Source organism: Pelophylax lessonae (assembly GCF_965119305.1).
Source record: "Pelophylax lessonae genome assembly, chromosome: 8".
NCBI lineage: Eukaryota > Metazoa > Chordata > Amphibia > Anura > Ranidae > Pelophylax > Pelophylax lessonae.
The window spans coordinates 100919641-100940898 of NC_138775.1; the positions used below are offsets into that span (position 1 = coordinate 100919641).

At 42.1% G+C, this 21258-nt stretch overlaps 1 protein-coding gene across 1 annotated transcript in view; it reads right to left on the reverse strand.

Moving 5' to 3' along the window:
- KDELR3 (KDEL endoplasmic reticulum protein retention receptor 3) overlaps window positions 1-21258 on the reverse strand; it is a 45153-nt gene that overhangs the window by 11730 nt on the left and 12165 nt on the right. The window contains exons 2-4 of the mRNA XM_082265899.1: window positions 15570-15670; window positions 3750-3908; window positions 1760-2012 (exon numbers count right to left, since the gene is read on the reverse strand). Coding sequence (XP_082122025.1) covers window positions 1760-2012; window positions 3750-3908; window positions 15570-15670 — 513 coding nt within the window. The remainder of the gene's footprint in view (window positions 1-1759; window positions 2013-3749; window positions 3909-15569; window positions 15671-21258) is intronic.

Sequence of the window (21258 nt, forward strand, 5' to 3'; positions counted from 1 at the left end):
TCACAAAGCTTAAATCATCACAAACTGGTTTCTTGAACACGACAATAAGTTCACTGTACTCCAATGGCCTCCATTGTCACCAGATCTCAATACAATAGAGCACCTTTGGGATGTGGTGGAACAGGAGATTCGCATCATGGATGTGCAGATAACAAATCTGCAGCTACTGCGTGATGCTATCATGTCAATATGGACCAAATCTCTAAAGAATGTTTACAACACCTTGTTGAATCTAAGGCATGAAAAATGAGGGCAGTTCTGAAGACAAAAGGGAATCCAACTCGGTACTAGCAAGGTGTACCTAATAAAGTGGCCGGTGAGTGTATATCCCGAAAAAATTGATCAATCCTGATGTACTGACACCCTATCTCATTTCTTAAGGCCCGAAAATGCCAAGACAGTATAAATACAGTACAAATTACCCCTTTTTGGAAAGTGGACAGTAAACAGTATTTAGTAAGAGGCATGGTGAGTCTTTTAAAGTTGTAATTTCTTTTGTCACAATTTTTTAAAAATAAAGAAATTTAAAAAAAGGTTTTTATTTTTACATACTGTCACTGGTGCTGTACAGCGTCCTCAAATAACTGGTGTGGCGGTGATTAGGGACGCTGACTGGTGACCGTATGTGAAAAAATAAAAAAAATACAGTGATCCCATAGTAAATGTACTGTAGTACTCTGGGGAGGTGATCAGGATTTATTTTTTTTACACATTGTGATTGCCTATAACATTTCACAGTTATAAGCAACCATTTTCTGTGAATGAAATGCATTGATTCAGTGTTTACTATTGTGATTAGCCCTGTCTGTGCCATTTGATCACTGTTACCACACATCACTGTTATCACTGTAATTTGAATAAAGCCATCCATTGTGTACAACTGTCATTTGATCTGCTGTGATTGATCACAGCGATCACATGGTACTGGCAGTGGGCTGGTACACTGATCTGCCATCGGCAGTGTCAGGTGGACACAGTGGGTGACAGATTGTGCTGCAGCATGGCCTGTGGGGCCTGCGTGAGATGCGTTCTGGGGAAGATATCATATGGCGTCCACCCAGAACAAGAGAGCTCCCACCTGGCCATCATTTGTCTATAGGCCAGGCGGGATGCAGTTAAAATGGCTGGAACTGCCAGCACAAAGTAACAGTTCAAAGATTCACTGGATATAATCTGTAAAAGAAAGCTGGCCAAGCTTGTATACATGTCTTTCACACACCCAGCAAGCAGAACAAAAAAATGTAATAGATACCTCCATATATCATATAGTAGGCATCGCGACTAGAGTAATCTCCACTAGCATGCAGGTCCAGTGCTGAGCTTTGCTTTCTCTCGTTTAATGTAAAGTGCTCTGAGGGGGGTGATGATGTCATAATCTGCACCTCATCCAATCAGAAAACATTTTGCATTCGTTGAGAAAAAGCAAAGTGTTCTCTGAATGGCACCCGTGCTGAGTGGACAAACTTCTGTGTTCAGTAAGTAGCAGCGCAGTGTCTCTGCAATGTAACATAGAAGCTAATGTGGAATACTGTAATAGTGGTGCCAACTACAGTGATTTCCAGCCTGCATGGGCATTCCACAGGTACGAGACATACTTACATTACCAATGGACCTATGTAAAAACTTCTATACCTGAAATTCAGCTTTGAAGGAAAGAAGAGCAGAATTGCAAACCAGGTAATGAGAGTAAGCACTCCTGCTTTATGTCCATTTTTGGTGCTTCCCTTTATCTATTTTGCTAGTTCTGTGACATCCTTACCTTTAGTTATGTAGAGGTAGAAGAAGTCAAAGTAGAAGATGGTCTGCACAACTCCAGACACGACAGCTATCTGGTCATAGAAATTCTCTGTGTGGTAACGCCAAATCCAGTTGGCCAAATAGAGCAGCCGATAGAGCCCCAGAAAGAAGAGGTAGTGCGTGGTGATCGATTCCGCTTCCCCTGTCTTGCTTATCATGAAAAGCTGTGGCAGAATGGCCACAGATTCCAGATAAATGGAAAAGGTCCAGAGGATCTAGGAAGCATAAAATAATGGTCACAACGAAAAGTACAGTTGGCATATAAGATATTCACAACTCTTTCAATCTAATTGTAGATTTTACTACCACTAATATGGTTGAACATAAACTAAATGAATTGTTTTAAGTTTATTAAAAGAAAAAAGGAAAAAAGAGTGAATATAGGCAACATTAAAGGCTATTATCCTTTAAAACAAATGCAATATTCAATGCTACCCTAACACCAATCACCCACACAATAAAAGCAGGACACTGATGTCCAAAAATCCAAATCATCGCTATGATCTACACACATATCATCCAGCAACTCACAGGAAAGCATTAAAGATGTCTTCAGTCCAAGTTGGCTTCCTTCAGATTCCTAAATCACTGATTCATATTAGGCTGAAAGCCATCACGCAATCCTTTGATCATAACCATATTTACAATAGTTTTTGTTGTTCTAACTTGATTGAGGGCTAATTCACACCAGAATCGGACAGGAAAATGTTTGGCATTCCTGTGCGATTTCTATGCGCCCCCCTGCAGTGTAACTTGGCAGCCCATACAATTTGCACCAGACTGCACAAACAGTCCTGCATGCACTACTTTTGAAAAATCTGCCACACCAAATCGTTGCGTGCTGTTGGTGAGGGCATTTCCCTATGGGGAACTCATGGAGTATGGTGCAGAAATGGGTTAAGCATGTCTGAAGCAGTACCAGGTGTAGATCGCCCTGTATCAAAGGTAGTACGAAGTGCCTAAGTACCTCATGGGGCTGTAGGCTGAAGTGACTGAAAAAGTGACCTGTGGTGTGATGTAACATCTAGTCACCCACCTGAGCCTATGCTCTGAATTGTGGAATTTTACTGCCAAGTTTGAAAAGTTTAACAAATTGATTATTTTCAAACATAATTCCCAGTTTCCTGAAAGTCTTAAATTAGGAATAAATACTATTTATGAAACCTGTAATAATTGAGGCTACAGTATCCAGTAGGGTAAACCTGCCTTACCTGTCCTTGTCTCTGGTCCCTATTCAGGGATCCATGCTTTACCCTTCACAGTCGGTAATCCCTCCCCAGGGTTGCTCTGGATTCCATAGGGATGGACCACAGTCCTGGAGCTGTATAGCAACCTGCAGCTAATTAAAAGTGTTGCACCATGTGCCAGGGTAAGCACCCATGCAGGACACAATGCGCAAAGCAACATTACAGACCCTCCCCATAGTGTTAGGTCCAGGTACAGCTTGCAAAGTAGCAAGGGAGAAGAGGTCCAGCACCTTAGGACACTAGTAAAAACTGAAGTCTCACAGAGTGTGGTAGGGTTATAGGGGTAGGCCAAGGAGGATATATCCAACAAAGCTTTGCCAGTGTCCAACCACCTGAAGGTACTAGCCTATAACCCAGAGTCTAGGAATATTCAGCCAGTGTATTGTACTGTATGATTATGATAATTACTTTGGCTCCCAAACCAGACTAGCCCACCAAAATAAAGCACACTTTTCTGGCAAACACCACATCATACCTGAATTACACATCGGACCGTCATGTGAAGCTTTAAATGTGAACAGGTCTGCTCCCTAATACACAGTTATGTGAAAACTACTGCCATCTAGTGTAGCATTATAGGTACAGCTATGCTGTATTAAAAGAAAACCTCATCCTCAGCTCCAGACTATGCATAGCTGTACTCTGAATTAAGACTTCCAATTTTAGTTAAAACTAAAACTGTATTTCCTAGGCAGTATTTCTTACCTCCAGAGGTGTAAACTCATAGTTTTCTAGGAATGACAGCCCAACAACTGGTACCAGCAGAAACTCCAGGCGAAATGTATCGTTTCCACTATCATACGTCTTGGGGAACTTCATATAGATGAGATAAACTGTGACAAATGCACAGATAAGGAAGACGAGCTGAAAAAGAAGCACAAACTTTATATAGTATTGGTTAAACGCACTTTTAATTTACAACATGTTTCTGAAACAAAAACTACAGCTACAAAATCTGACATTAACCCCATGGCTACGATGGGACCTGGAGCCACAGAAGTTGGGGTAACATCATGTTATTTCTTCAGCTGATAAACCTGTGGAAGTCAAAGGGCTTAAATGAATGTCCTTTAACCACTTCAGCTCCTGAAGGTTTTACCCCCTTAAAGACCAGGCCATTTTTTGCGATACGGCACTGCATTGCTTTAACTGACAATTGTGCGGTCGTGGGACGCTGTACCCAAATAAAATTGATGTATTTTTTTTCCCCCCCCACAAATAGAGCTTTCTTTTGGTGGTATTTGATCACCTCTGTGGTTTTTAGTTTTTGTGCTAAAAACAAAAAAATACCAACAAATTTGAAAAAAAAAAAACAATATTCTTTACTTTCTGCTATAAAATATTCCCAATAAAAACATTTTAAAAATCAAATTTTTTCATCAATTTAGCCCCGGTTCACACTTATGCGATGCGGGAAGGCTGCAAATCCGCAGCCTGTTCCCGCATCGCAAACGCACCCCCGGCAGTTCACACTGCCATATGCGATACGCCCCAGTTTGATCACATATCGCAGTGCGATCTTGCAGTTCGCACAGGATCGGATCGCACAAGTGTGAACCGCTGTGCGATCCGATCCTGATGCGGCTGCATAAAAGGGTCCTGTGCGTGTTTGCTGCGGTGCGAATTTAGCCATACAAAGTGTATGGCTAAACTCGCACTGCACAGCCGATCGCATGTAATGAAGGAGCAGTGCGCTCCGACATTACATGCGAACGCCGCAGCCGCACAAATGTGAACCGGCTCTCAGGCCAATGTGTATTCTGCTACATACTTTTGTTAACAAAAATCCTAATAAGTGTATTTTGTTTGGTTTGCGCAAAAGTTATAGCGTCTACAAACTATGGGATAGGTTTATGGACTTTTTATTTTTTTATTGTTTTTACTAGTAATGGTGGCGGGACTGCTACATTGCGGCTGACAAATCTGACACTAAGTGACACTTTTTTGGGACCAGTGACACCACTACAGTGATCAGTGCAAAAAAAAAAAAAAAAAAAGACTGTTACTATATAAATGACACTGGCAGGGAAGGGGTTAAGTGTGCTCCTAGGGAATGCTTTCTAACTGTGTGGTGGATGGATGTGCTAGAGGAAAAGAGAGATCTGTGTTTCAGCTTAGCTGAAACACAAAATCTCTCTCTGCCTCTGTGACAGAACAGCCATCTGCCATGTTTACATAGGCAGACGGCCGTTCTGGCACTCCCCTGCACGATCGCAGGTGGCCAGCGGAGAATCCCTGCACAAAATCACGAACCTATACGTGATTTTGCACAGGTGGGCCGCCGTGCCGCAGTATATATGCAATGGGCAGTCCGGAAGTGGTTAAAGGGATAGTTCACCGTTAGAGAAAATATGTAAAGGTGAGCTTGCATGGTACTGCACCCCCTGGTCCCCAATGAATTTACCTCCCAGGATCCTAAGCTGCCAGGGCTCCTGCAGCTGGTACAGTGGTCCGGGGAATTGAAATTCACACTCTTTGTCCTCTAATATGGCCCAGATTGATTCACTGTGACAGCGCTGACCAATCAGAATTAATCTGGTCTGTGCTGGGAGCGCCGCATGGAGAAGTGAGGACTTTACATCTTAGGACCACTGCACTGGCTGCAGGAAACCTGACAGCTTAGGTAAGTACAGCGGGGACCGGCGGGTGGGGAGGCTGTACACCTCTACAAATCACCTTTACATTTTTTTCTGTAAAGGTGTTCTATATAAACCAGAACTTATGTAAAAATGCCCCAACCCCATCTATATAATGTGCAAATGTCCGTTAATATCTCAATTTTAAAAATTATATTCTTGCAAACATAAACTTACAATAATAGTGAATAAAAGTAAACATTTCCAAAAACTATTTGAAAAACTATTCAAAATACAACAGCGTTTCCACCTCGGTGCTCAGTGTTCCTCGGGTAGGTAAAAAAGGCTTCATAGAAAATTAAGTAGTGAGTCATATAACGTTTTCATCAAGAATTATATATGGCAGAACTTCACTTTTCCAACCAATCTCCCATGTAGGATCTAAGTAGAAAAGTAATACATCTTCCAACTTCCCCGTCCTCACTAGGAAGCCACCACAGACCCCTGTACTTGTTTCATGTCGTTGATTCAGACAACAATAAGGTCAAAGCATCAGCAAGTTCCACTAATCTCTCTTAATGGAGTTCCTTCAAGGAATTCAGTATTTATTCCATGCAACAAACAGGCAAAGTCAAGATGATGTGAGACACATGGCTGTACTTTTCCTGTTTTACTGGTCTATGTTGGATAGTAAATTGAAAGGGTTGCAGTGCTAAATACCACCTTGTTACTCTGGCATTTTTATCATGGAGTTAAACCACAAAAGTGGACAGGTACAGTATCTGTTACCAGCACAAACTGTTGTGTAGATAGGTAGTGTCTTAAGCCTTTTTCACACAAAGGTCTGTGGTGGTTTCCTACTGAGGACGGGCGATGACCTGGGTGCCCTGTTATTGCCATCACTGCACATAAGTCCGTCACTGCACATAAGTCCGTCACTGTACATAAGTCCGTCACTGCATATAAGTCCGTCACTGCACATAAGTCCGTCACTGTATATAAGTCCGTCACTGTATACAAGTCCGTCACTGTACATAAGTCTGTCACTGCACATAAGCCCGTCACTGTATACAAGTCCGTCACTGTATACAAGTCAGTCATTGTACATAAGTCTGTCACTGCACATAAGCCCGTCACTGTATACAAGTCTGTCACTGTATACGAGTCCGTCACTGCACATAAGTCCGTCGCTGCACATAAGTCCGTCGCTGCACATAAGTCCGTCGCTGCACATAAGTCCGTCACTGTACATAAGTCCGTCGCTGTACATAAGTCCATCACTGCACATAAGCCGGTCACTGTACATAAGTCCGTCGCTGTACATAAGTCCGTCACTGTACATAAGTCCATCACTGCACATAAGTCCGTCGCTGCACATAAGTCCGTCGCTGTACATAAGTCCGTCAGTGTACATAAGTCCGTCGCTGTACATAAGTCCATCACTGCACATAAGCCGGTCACTGTACATAAGTCCGTCACTGCACATAAGCCGGTCACTGTACATAAGTCCGTCACTGCACATAAGTCCGTCACTGCATATAAGTCCGTCACTGCACATAAGTCCGTCACTGTATATAAGTCCGTCACTGCACATAAGCCCGTCACTGTATACAAGTCCGTCACTGTATATAAGTCCGTTGCTGTACATAAGTCCGTCAGTGTCCATAAGTCCGTCGCTGCACATAAGCCCGTCACTGCACATAAGCCCGTCACTGTATACAAGTCCGTCACTGTATACAAGTCCGTCACTGTACATAAGTCTGTCACTGCACATAAGCCCGTCACTGTATATAAGTCCGTCACTGAATAAAAGTCCGTCACTGTACATAAGTCTGTCACTGCACATAAGCCCGTCACTGTATACAAGTCCGTCACTGTATACAAGTCCGTCACTGTACATAAGTCCGTCACTGCACATAAGTCCGTCACTGTACATAAGTCCGTCACTGCACATAAGTCCGTCACTGTACATAAGTCTGTCACTGCACATAAGCCCGTCACTGTATACAAGTACGTCACTGTACATAAGTCCGTCACTGCACATAAGTCCGTCACTGCACATAAGCCCATCACTGTACATAAGTCCGTCGCTGTACATAAGTCCGTCACAGTACATAAGTCCGTCACTGCACATAAGCCGGTCACTGTACATAAGTCCGTCGCTGTACATAAGTCCGTCACTTTACATAAGTCCATCACTGCACATAAGCCGGTCACTGTACATAAGTCCATCACTGTACATAATTCCGGTGAGACTTCCATTAACTCAGAGCATTGAGGACCTGTACTCTTAAAGGGGCAGTTACAAGGCAACTGCTATGTGAGTGTAATACTGTATGATGTGTTGTCTGGATGGTTAAAACATGCTGCACTATGGTTTTTCTTTTGTATCCGTCTGAGGAACACTGAGCACAGAGGTGAAAACACTTTTGGACTTTGAATATATCATTTATAAAATATTTTTTGGACATTTTTATTTTTAGTCACTAATAGACATTTGCACATTATATAGTTGGGGATTGGGTTTGTGGTATTTTCACATAAGGGCTAGTTTATATAGAATGCTTTTAATCTAAACACTAGGGGGTGTTATTTTTCACCAGTAGCTGGGGATACACTATATTTTTATGCTAAGCCCAGAGAATATGTTATTGTTTCTGTAAAGGTAAACTTACCCCTTGTAGCCCAACTCTACCCTTGTTGTTATTATACTTATACATGTGTCTATTCTCCAACCTAACAATGTAACCCAATAAGTGGGAGTAGAACTCAAATTGAGCTAAGTGCTGCCCAATGAAAATGGGTCATAGACCGCCTTTAACAGGCCCTCAATTATTGTTGTTATACTGCAGGTTGTACTATAGCGTACACTGAAAAAATCTTTATAAACAATAATAATGTTCTCTGACATATAAGTAATATCTAACTTCGCAGTGTTGTGACAGTTTAAGGCATTTCCTCTTTTAACTGAAAGTAATGCATTCGTGGTTTAGCAACACTGTACTTGATATAATAAAGCATATTTTCTTTATTCTATAATGACATGATTGGTTATGTTTGTTCATCTGCAAATAATCTCACCATCATCTCTAGGATATTGTATAGTGTATGAATATACTAGAGGTTCTTTAGCTGTTGTTATTGCATTTACAGTCTGAAAGCTATGGGGAGTCAATAACTTCCAAGCCAGTCACCTTGCTTCTGACTTTTGCTGGATTCACACCTGTCCATTCTGGAATGCTGTGTTAATGCACACAGGGTAATGCATGTTGTGTTGTACCTTAAGGAAGCCTATATAAATGTATCGGCTGTCAATGCACTAGAACAAAGAAATCTGACACACACCAATTCTTTCAATGCAGCACACCACAATGCACAGTAGTTACCGTGCATTGTGAGCTGCAACACATGTGTGTCAGTGTTGGATTAAGGCATTGCGATGTCACTGACCATGAATAGCACTGCAAAACACACCACCTTTTACTTACTGTTCTGAGTTAGGGTTTTACAATAAGTTTAACAATGAAGGACAGTCTCAAGCAAACTGTGTACAGCATTTTACTTCTTATACAGTGTTACATAATGCACTTGCGATATGACCAATAGCAAAATCATTTTCATAACTGGGCCTGAGTTTTCTTCTCAGCAAGTGGGTGCAAATTGAATATTAAGGTGACAATGAAGGACTCAATGTCAAGGTGGTCTGATTGGAGTTAGAGCCATGTGGAAGCGGGTAGAAAAGGTGAAGCGGTACAAGAAAAGGTAGTATGGTGGATAGAAGGGCATGCAGATGTGTGGGTATTTTTAATCACCCTCAACCAATTTTCTTGAATTGAAAAGAAAAAGATTGGGAATGCTAGAAAATATTCTTCCTTTTTTTTGACTAAAGCTATAGCATATTTGGTATGTTAAATGTTTTTTTTTTTAATGAGTTCATTAAGTGCAGCAAAAATGTTTGGACAAAGATTGATTGAAAATTCTCATAATTTAAACAGACTGTTTTTGTTTTTTCTTTCAATCAGAAGGCATCACAAACAAAATTTCAGATAGAATAAAAAAATGATGCAAAACTGACGCCTGAGAGGGGACATGATAGCAATTTAAAATCTTCTGCCTTTACAACACCTTTAAGCCCAATGGTGATCTCAGCATAGAAAAAAAGCTATTCAGTTGAAAGGATTGCATGAGGACTCGAGGGCATACAATGCGATTAGAGGAGAAGCGTTTTAACCTCAGGCAACGCAGAGGGTTCTTTACTGTTAGAGCTACAAGATTGTGGAATTCTCTACCACAAGAGGTGGTTTCTGCGGGAAGTATGGTGGCTTTCAAAAGACTCTTAGACATACATCTCAAGGATCAGAACATTCAGGGGTATGTGAGATGATTACATCCACACACACCTACACAGGTTGAACTGGATGGACTATAGTCTTTAATCAACCTCAACTACTATGTAACTATGATTTTGACCAACTTTATATTTTGCAATGTAGATAATTCTACAAAGTGACCAAGTCTTTCACAGTGATCAGTGAACACAAAAAGTTTATTCAATAAGACTGTAAAACAGCAATAATAATGTGGCTCCAGCAGTTAAGCTCCAGGTCTTCTCTGGAGCCTAAGCAAGCAATTTACTCCAGATTCACAGACCCAAGCCCTGTCTCCAGAGCTCCAGAGTTGCCCTTTAGCTCCCACTCCAGAAACTGCTGCTTAAGGTTATTGTAAAGTCTCTCTCTTTTTTTTTTTAAATAACAAACATGTTATGCTTACCTCCTCTGTGCAGTGGATTTGCACAGGGCAGCGTGAATCCTCCTCTTTTCGGGTCCCTCTTCACTGGTCCTAGCCCCCTCCTGTCAAGTACCCCCACAGCAAGCAGCTTGCTATGGGGGCACCTGAGCCAGGCTGCAGCTCCGTGTTTCCATTCAGACACAGAGCTGCCGTTCGACCCCACCTCTCCTTCTCCTGATTGGCTAACTGATTTTGATTGACAGCAGCGGGAGCCAATGGCGCAGCTGCTGTGTCTCAGCCATTTAGGAGAGAGTCCCGGACGGCGGATGGACTCATGAACATCGCAGTATAGAGATGGACCTCAGGTAAGTATAAGGGGCGCTGGGGCAGCTGCTACACACAGAAGGCTTTTTATCTTAATGCATAGAATGCATTAGGAAAAAATCTTCTGCCTTTACAACTCCTTTAAGCTCAAAAAGAGCTACTCTGCTCAGGTATTGCAGCCAAATAACTCCAAAGTAAATAACCTTTTTATGTTTCTTTTATAATTAAAAAAAAGTAAAAAGTTTGCATAGGTGCTTTTGTAGAATTTTGGGGATTACCATTTAAATTGTCTGTCTGTGGCATTTGCTGCTCTGTAGTAAAATAGGATTTTTGTACTCACTGTAAAATCTTTTTCTTGGACTCAATTTGGAAACACAGTCATTAAGATACTGTCAGGCTATACTGCCATCTACTGGGGAATTTAAGCCTCTGCTGCAGCTAGATTTACCAGCAAAACCGGTCAGGCTCGATGTCTTGGCCTATTCACCCTCTTTCTGCCTGATGATTTCTCTCCTGATTTGGACCTTAAATATGGAGGACTGATAAGTATCAATTATGTGTGATCCACCAATTGAATAGTTGAATTGATGCCTATAAACCATGATGCTTGGGCTTACCTAACTATGAGCCATGTGTAGTCCTTTTGGACCAGACTGATGCTTACCATAAAGTTAATATTGAGTGTCATGCTCTAGTGAATGGATAAGGTTCAAGTCATACATTTAATTTGGCAGTCATGCCTGCGTTAAGACTCTTGGCTGGAGGTGAGCTAACTATCTGATATTGCTACAACACCAGTGTCTCCCTTAATGCCACGATATACTGTATATTGTTTGCTGGAATCATGGAATTTGTGTGGAGACTATCGGTTGGAGGTGAAATATTAGTTATGCTGCCATAACATCATTGTCTCCTTAATGATTTTGACCTGCCTTACCTACAGACTATGTAGTTCTCCTATACAGCATTTAAGGCCTTTAAAGTTTCTTGTGGCTGGTGAATGCTATGCTGCCTCTCTATAAGGCGACATACATCTCCAGGGGCTGCACAAAGAAATTTGAGAAGGTGTGGAGGGCATGGGTTGAATCTTCTGATACCGTGAATTAATTGCATTTATTATCCTATGCTTTGCACTGGCCTGTCCTCTACCATGTATAGCTTCAGCCATGTATGTTTTATTGTGACCAAGACCGACATGCCTACGTTGTAAGTTTGAACTTCGATCTCCCTGGATGGGGTCGGGCTGGATGCTGAGTGGTGCTCGGTCCGAGCCGACCCTTTGCCTTGAGCCTCCTGAACTTTTCATTGGATTTCTGGTAGTTGTTGGGGGGAGGGTGGGGTGGAGGGGGTTGGGTAGTTGGTAGTGAGTTGCCTTATGTATAGTTAGTTGCCCTGCGGGGACATGTGGATATTATGTGTTGAGTATCTGTTTTATTTTTGTCTTTCTTAAAAACCAATAAACATAATTTTTCAAAAAAGTTTCTTGTGGCTAATATTGGATTAATATTCACCATAATGGTGGCGATACTGAAAATAATGGACGTTTTATGTGCACTGTCTCCAGTAGTGGGTTCCCTCATGCTTATAATCATTACAATATGTGAAAGTCATATATAGGTTTTATCACACAGGATCATTGTGCAAACATAAATAAAAAAATATTTCTCCCTCATAGGATTTGATTTGATTTATTATGATGAAGAGATTAAGAAACTGTTTTCCTTACAAAGGTCCTACAGGCGATCTAGTCCACATAGGGGTTTATTCCCCTGACTAACTGACTAACATTTCATTATCAGCAGGTTCTTTGTTTTTAAGGGTGCCAGCCTTTTCTATATTTTTATAGTTATACTTTGGCCAAAGTGCTTTTAATATTATTTGTTGCTTTGTCTGTGTTTATTTTTCAATAAATTTGCTGAATTGAATATATATGTTTACGTTGATTGTTGATGAGTTGAAGCAGATACAGTACTACTGATGCACACAATTGTTCTAGTGGATTTTGGAGTCTAAGGGTTCTTTCATAGGGGCTTTGCGCCCGGCGGACTCTGCTCTGCTCAGCGGGGGATCGATCCGCTGATCCCCGCTGAGCAGGCGGATGACAGGTATGTCTCCGTCCACTGTGCTGAGATGGACCTGTCAGAGCCCCGCTCTCCTCTATGGGGAGATCGGAGGAAAATGGACTGCCTTTCCATTTTCATCCAATCCCATCCGCCAGACAGATGGAGAATAGGGTTACAATCTGTCTGGATTTCACGGACCACTGAGCAGAAATTTTGCCGAGGATCCCTCCCCAGCCGGACAGGCTGGCGTCCGTGGTGACCATTGTCCGATTCCCCCCCCCCTACAGACAATCGCTGGCAGCACACCCCCCCGCCCCCATCGCCAGCACAGCACCCTGCCCCCACCCCAGGAGGTGGACCGGGCCACCCGACAGCCCCAGCGTCCGTAAAGGAGAGGGGAGCGGATAGGGGGAGCGATATGGCCCACAGGGACCACCAAATCGATGAGGGGTGCCTAATAAGAAGGAGGGGAACCCAGGGGTCTGACTGTCCCATTGAGGGGCCCATGTCCACCCCAAAACCCTCCAGGGGGAGAGGGAGGACAGTCACTTATACCAGGAACCAGGCAGGCACCGCTTCGGACAAAACCTCCTCTCTATTTAAATGGGGGGCTGTAGGCCAGGAGGAACGCTGCGACTGGGGCCGAGACCCAGTCGTGTGCGACCTCACGAGCTGTTTAACACGCAGGCCAGCCCCTGTCAGGTTGGGCTATGTCGCGGCCGACCTATCGTGGAGCTAAGGTCTGCACGCGCTCGCTGACCAGACTGCGGTGACCACTGAATCTAGATTATCCAGCCCCTCGCCCAGTCCGGTAGTAGCATATAGAAAAACCCTACAGGTTAGTCGCTCCCAAGTTCATCAATGGATCAACCTGGGTACAATTAGCCTGTCCATACATGGATCAAAATTTGACCATTGCATGCTGAACCTGCAGAATTTATTTTAGGTTTTTTTTTTAAAATAACAAACATGTTATACCTACTTTGTGCAATGGTTTTGCATATCCTCTTCTTTTCGGGTCCCCTGCCAGTGGTACTGGCTCCTCCCCCCTGCCAAGTGCCCCCAATAGCAAGCCTCTCCACACTGGCTGCGATTGATAGCAGCAGGAGCCAATGGTTCCCTCTGCTGTTTGAGCTAATGAGGAGAGAGAGACCCAACAGAGCTGCTGCTCTCATGCACATTACTGGATCAAGATGGGGCTCAGGAAAGTATAGGGGAGGCTGGAGGGGTGGTGCACCCAGGAGATGAAAACCCTTCTGCCTTTAGAACCACTTTAAACTTTACTAAAAGTTTGAGATCAGCTTTCAGTATGGTGTGGGTAGCGATTACTGACCATCTATTTTACTGTCACAAATTTATTGATGGGTTATACCTTGCCAGTGTCTGACTAGTGCCTGCTTAAGCTCTCTGGGTCTTGTGATTAGTTAGATGCCTGTCAGCAAACTTATGGTGAGGACAGGTGTAACGGATCTTAGTACCCCAGGTGGGCACATCCGCCGGACCTGTGTCTCCTGTCCTCCAAACGCACCCACAGCCTGCGGAGAAGCCATACCCAGCCCTTAACCCCTCAATCACGAGACAATCCACACAGGTGTTGAGGGTTCAACATGCAGAGCTTCAACTGTTTATTAAATTCCAAGGCATACAGTTAGGGACACTCCCCTTAGCCCTGCTCAAAGGGGGGAAGGGGACAAGGAACAACCAATGGGAACTGAACATTTGTACATTGAAACAGGCTACAGATAACCTAATGAGCTTATGGTAAACAGGCAGTCTCTCAATACACACCCCCTGCGGAGAGATGTCTCCAGTCCAGACCATTGTCTATGTGTCATGAATCCACACAATTAGACACAGAAACAGGAGGGGGGGATGGGGCAGAAGGGCTGTAGCATTACATTACATTAACTCAATGCCAGCATGTCCCCAGGTCTCCAGTATCTTCTGGCCCATAGTCTGTCGGTAGGAGGCTTGCGCACAGTCCCCTCCAAAACACACAGTGACAGTGGGTTCTGTCACAACAGGCATTAAGGGGCAGTTCAGCTCTCAGAGTTCATCTGTGAGTGGCACAGGTTTTTTGCTCAAAATGTAATGTTGCTTAGTGTTCTGATGGAATAAGTATGAGGGTAATAAGTTAACCCACTGAACGTATTTGCTAGTTTCAAAATAATCAGTTTCAGGTAATCTTTGAATGGTTCTGTTACTATTTATACCTATGCTTTTTAGCAATCAGGAAATTTCCCAATAGTCTTATTTTGCTTTGTTTCCATCAGCATCAGGAGTAACACCATGAAAGCAGTGAGTAATTACCCTGTACTCTTTAGCGATCATTCTATGGTTAAGTGTCTCCAGTGACACTCTTACCTACTCTTGCCTATTTATGTATCTACTGTATATCAGCTTAAATATTAAAGTCCTATCTGTCCTGAAAAAAGATGTATATGTTAGAACAGCCTACTAATGCAGGGAGTTAGTTGACACAAAACTGACACATTACTGAAAAAATAAATCTGTGTCCTAGGTCTCATTCACACACAGCTCTGTTTTTGGCTGATGTGTTTTCCTTTGAAATGGATGGAAATGCATCAAAATGCATGCCAACCCATGATGTAATGTAGCGTTATGCCACAAGCTGGCTTCTTGTAATGTGACAGGACTGCACTGAAGTCCCAAGCAGCAGTGTCAGTTCTGATCGAATATCAACCCCCCCCCCCCCCCCCCCGCTGGACTACAGAAAACCTCCCTTCCTCCTTATCTTCAAAACTCCACACAAAAAAGTATTATTAATACCTTACATTTCAGTACCTTTACATGCATTACTTATTGTTCCTTACCTTCATCATAGTGTTGTAGATGGATATGAAGCTAGTAAACAAATCCAAGTAACGTGTGATAAACACAAGAGCAAATAATAACTGGCTTTTCCCTGATATTCCTGTAAGACACGGTATATAAGGTTAGATTTTTCCACAATGTTATTTAAAACATTTTTTCAATAGTAAGACCTCCATTTTGGAGTCTACCTGCTTTCCAAGCGAATAAGAAGATATTTGTACAAATAGACAGAGCTGTAAGCAGTTATGCAGAGTGCTGGAATGGCCATTGCAGTTTTCAGACTTAAAAGCTAAATACACCTTTTGCAACAAATAATAAACACACCCATATCATTTAAAAAAGTGCATTTATTATTTTTTGCATTGGAGCCTGGAAAGTATTGCAAACATATCTCTCTGCGGGGGTAGCGGATGGAACTTTTTTGCTTTTTATTTTTAATAAATTTGCAAAGATTTCAAACAAATTTCTTTTACGTTATGGGGTATTGTTTGTAGAGCTTTGAAGAAAATAATGAATTTATTCCATTTTGGAATAAGGCTGTAACATAAGAAAATGTGGAAAAAGTGAAGCGCTGAGAATACTTTCCGGATGCACTGTATGTAGTTTAGCATTGTCCTACTGAAATTTGAAAGGCCATCCCTGAAAAAGACGCTGTCTGGATGAGAGCCTTTCCAGAAGCTGCCCAATCTATATGCCCCCCCCCCTCCCCCATACCATCTGAACTTTTGAACTGAGAACTTGTAACAAGTGGAAGATCCCTCTCCTTTTTAGCCCTGGGAATGCAGCACACATGGTTACAAAAACATTTTGATTCGTCCTGACCACAGAACAGTTTTCCACTTTGCAACAGACCATTTTAAATGAGCTTTGGCCCAGAGAAAACATCAAGGTTTCTGCATCATGTTCAGATATGGCTTCTTATTTGAATAACAAAGCTTTACAATGCATTTTTGAATGGCATGGCGATCTGTGTCCACAGTCATTTTTTAAAGTATCTCTGAGCCCATGCAATGATGTCCATCACAGAATTATGCCTATTTTTAATGCAGTGCTGTCTGAGGACCCCAAGATCACGGGCATGCAATACTGAGTTGCGGCCTTATCCTTTGTGCACATAGATTTCTCCAGATCCTCTGAATCTTTTAAAGATATTCTTAATGTAGAGGATGATATATTTAAAGTCCTTGCAATTTTACGTAGAGGAACATAATTCTTGTTTGGCAATTTTTCGATGCAGCTTTTCACAGATTAGTGAACCTCTGCCTATCTTTACTTCTGAGACAATGAGGGAGATTTACTATAACTGGTGCACACAGAATTTGCTGCAGCAGTGCATAGTAACCAACCAGCTTCAAACTTCAGCTTGTTCAATTAAGTTTTGACAATAAAACCTAGAAACTGATTGGTAATTATGCAAAGCTGCACCAGACTCTGTGTGCACTGTTTTTAGTAAATCTCCCCCACTCTGACTCTCTAAGATGCTCTTTGTATACCCAATCATGTTACTGATCAGTTGCCAATAATTTAATTAGTTGAAAAATGTTCTGACAGCTCTTCGTTGTTAGTACCACTTACTTTGCCAGCTTTTTGTTGCCCTGTGTTGCTGCCATCAATTTCAAAATGACCTTATTTTTTCTTAAAATAGTACATTTTCTCAGTTTACACATTTCATATGTTTTCCTTTTTTTATTGTAAAAAAAATATGAGTTTATGAGATTTCATTTCATTCTGTTTTTATGTAGATTTTTACACAGTGTCATACTTTTTTGGAATTGGGGTTGTACTTTGATGAAAAAAAACATTTATTCAAATATTGTTAAATAAAGCAATTGATAATTAGTTCAGTAGTTTAATTTTACAGTAAACTGAAGCATTAAACTGCATGCATTTCTATAAAAACTAAAAAAACATACTAAAGCACAGTGCAGAACACAGGTTTAATGCTCATATAGTACCCTGGGGTGTAAGCTCGTACCTTCAGGTGATTGGACACTGGCAAAGCTTTGACAGACACACCTCCAGGGTATCCCCCTATATCCCTACCCTAATCCATGAGTCCTAAGCAATGCAGAGTAACACAGAAACAAATGGGAGGGTGGCTTATGTTCAGTGACTTTATCAAGCCTTGATAAAGTCACGTGTGTTGTGACGCAACCCGTGGGGAGGGGCCGGATGATGTCACTTCCGGTTTTTCAAAAGAAGAAAGAAGAAATAATATATAATATTGTGAACAGCTGTTGCTGACAATTAAGGTGTATGTGCCTTGAAAGTGTTAAGTGTGAGTGTCAACGCTGCTGTATGTGACCAAATATAAAAAAACTAATAAATATGAACAATCCTCTAAAATAATATGTGCTATAATGTGCTCAGTGCAAACTGTGCAAATATATATTCATATTACAAATTCATAGCAATGTCCTTATACAGTTATAAATGTCATTCAGAAATAACTCCAATATAATAAATCCAATATAAGTGCAATGGTGTTGGTAAAGTGCTTCACTTCAAAAGTGCTCGTGCTCCCCTTTTGTATATCCACTCACCAGAACATAGAATCAAGATGGCCTGTATGTCTGTGTAGGTTAGCCGTGAATCTGTGTCCTCTCCCAGGCAGGATGTAATCCAGATGCTGTGTCCCCAATCTCCTTAATAAGGTAGGTGTATACTGCTGTAGATCATTCCTCCCCTTGGGCTGTCGACGCCCAAGGGGAGGGCGAAACGCGTCTAGCACATACAGAGCGTCTGACGTCATATCCGGCCGGTGGATCGCAAGTAGGAACCACCTCGCCGCAGCTTGCTGTTCACGATTTGTTTTAATGTAAGTGGATATTTTTGTTTGAATAAAAGTCGTTTTACATACTTCACCATGGCGGATATCACTTTTGTATATTATTGAGGAGGATTCTGGCCAGCATTATGATCTACAGCAGTGTACACCTACCTTATTAAGGAGATTGGGGACACAGCATCTGGATTACATCCTGCATGGGAGAGGACACAGATTGACGGCTAACCTACACAGACATACAGGCCATCTTGATTCTATGTTCTGGTGAGTGGATATACAAAAGGGGAGCACAAGCACTTTTGATTTGAAGTGAAGCACTTTACCAACACCATTGCACTTATATTGGATTTATTATATTGGAGTTATTTCTGAATGACATTTATAACTGTATAAGGACATTGCTATGAATTTGTAATATGAATATATATTTGCACAGTTTGCACTGAGCACCTTATAGCACATATTATTTTAGAGGATTGTTCATATTTATTTGTTTATTTATTTTTGGCTACATACAGCAGCGCTGACACTCACACTTAGCCCCGGTTCATACTTATGCAATGCGGGAAGGCTGCGAATTCGCAGCCTGTTCCCGCATCGCAAACGCACCCCCGGCAGTTCACACTGCCATATGCGATACGCTGGGGGTGTCAATGTAATCTTAACGACACCCCCAGTTTGATCGCATATTGCAGTGCGATCTTGCAGTTCGCACAGGATCGGATCGCACAAGTGTGAACCGCTGTGCGATCCGATCCTGATGTGGCTGCAAAAAAGGGTCCTGTGCGTCTTTGCTGCGGGTGCGGTGCGAATTTAGCCATACAAAGTGTATGGCTAAACTTGCACCACACAGCTGATCGCATGTAATGAAGGAGCAGTGCGCTCCGACATTACCTGCAATCGCCGCAGCCGCATCAGTGTGAACCGGTGTTCCGTGACAAAACCATACCCGTGAGAAAACCATACCCTCGTCACTTCCGGAGGGTATGGATTTCTCACGGTAGTTTAACTTGCGGCGGTTACATTATAACAGCTCCTCTGCATCATGCCTCATGTCCGCTCCTTCCCCTGTCACTTCCCTGATCTCGGTTAATAAATATAAAAGCGGATCACGGAGCACAGATCGCCGTCACTTACATTTTATACACCCGCCGCCGCTTTTATATTTATTAGGGGAGATCAGGGATGTTGATGTTGCAGCAGAACTGTTTTAATGTTACCGCCGCAAGTATTAGTGCCGTTAACATATCATACCCTCCGAGCATGCGCACTTGTGAACTTCTTTCTTGTTCAATTACGTCTCCGGGGCTCTGAGCATGCGCTCTGCTGCGCTGCTCTGCTGTTTCAGACCGGAAGTGACGAGGGGTATGGTTTCTTCACGGGGTATGGTTTTTTAACATTACACCGGCACTCAAGGGTCCTTTCACACGGGGCGGACCGGTTTTTGATCCGCTCCGGCACTTTTATTTTTTTTTTTACGGACACGGATGACACTTGTGTCATCCGGTCCGTATGTCCATTTATCATCCCATCCGTTTGCGGATGATAAACTGAGATAATGCATGTCAATGGGATTGCGGATGTCAGCTGATGACACCGCTGACATCCGTTTTTGCGTCCGTTCTGTTTTTTTAAACGGAAGAAAAATAGGGTTTTAGGACGCCAATCGGATCCGCTGATATCCGTAATCCCATTGACATGCATTATGTCAATTTTTCATCTGCAAAAAAATGGGATGAAAAACGGACATACGGACCGCCCGTGTGAAAGGACCCCAACACTTCCGGTTTTTGTCCGAGACCGGAAGTTTCACATTCAGAGACACTACACGATCAGGGGGCCCACACGGTCCCATCTACTGCCCACCTGTAATTTTATACATAAGTTACTATTTTTTTATGAATAAATTGCTGTTTTGTTATACTATACTATGGAGATGTCTGCTTGCTTTTCATGAGTCAATTATACACCGGAGGATTTGTTCCATCATGGGATTATTTTGAATCCGCATATTATCCTTCATTGAAGTGAGCGGCCATTACACCTATAGGAGGATAAGTGCCTGTTTGCTTTGGGATTTTGCACGGAAGACACCCCTTCATTATTTATTGTTTGTCGTCACTTATTGGTGGAATTTCAGTAACTCTGGTATTTTTTCTTCACAATTTTATGGACTTTTAATATAAACTTTTTTGAGAATATTTTTCTTCACATTTATTCCACCATTCACATGTGATTTGTTTTTCACCTGTGTTTTTCACTTTCAGCATGTTTTTTTATGCATGCACATTATTGGATTTGAACACATTTATATGTTGGTCCTTATTATAATATTATTATTTGTTTGCAATAGCGCTCATCTTTTTTCTCTTTATGGATTAAATTCAATATTTTCCTCAAAATTCTATCAACAATACCCAATAATGACAATGTGACAGAAGTTTGTTTGAAATCTTTGTAAATGTATTAAAAATAAAAAAAAAAATGAAAAAAATCCCATGTACATAAGTATACACAGCCTTTGCCAGTACACTCAAAATTGAGCTCCGGTGCGACCTTTTTTTCACTGATCATCCTTAAGATGTTTCTACAACCTGATTGGAGTCCACCTGTGATAAATTCAGTTGATTTGACATGATTTGGAAATGCACTCACCTGTCTTTTTTTTTTAAGGTTCCACAGTTAACAGTGCATGTCAGAGTACAAACCAACCCACGAAGTCCAAGGAATTGTCTGTAAACCTCTGAGATGGGATTGTTGTGAGGCACAGATCTGGGAAAGGGTACTTTTCTGCAGCATTGAAGGTCCCAATGAACACAGTGGCCTCCATCATCCATAAATGGAAGAAGTTGGGAACCACCAGGGTTCTTCCTATTGAGGGCCGTGTGGCCAAAATGAGC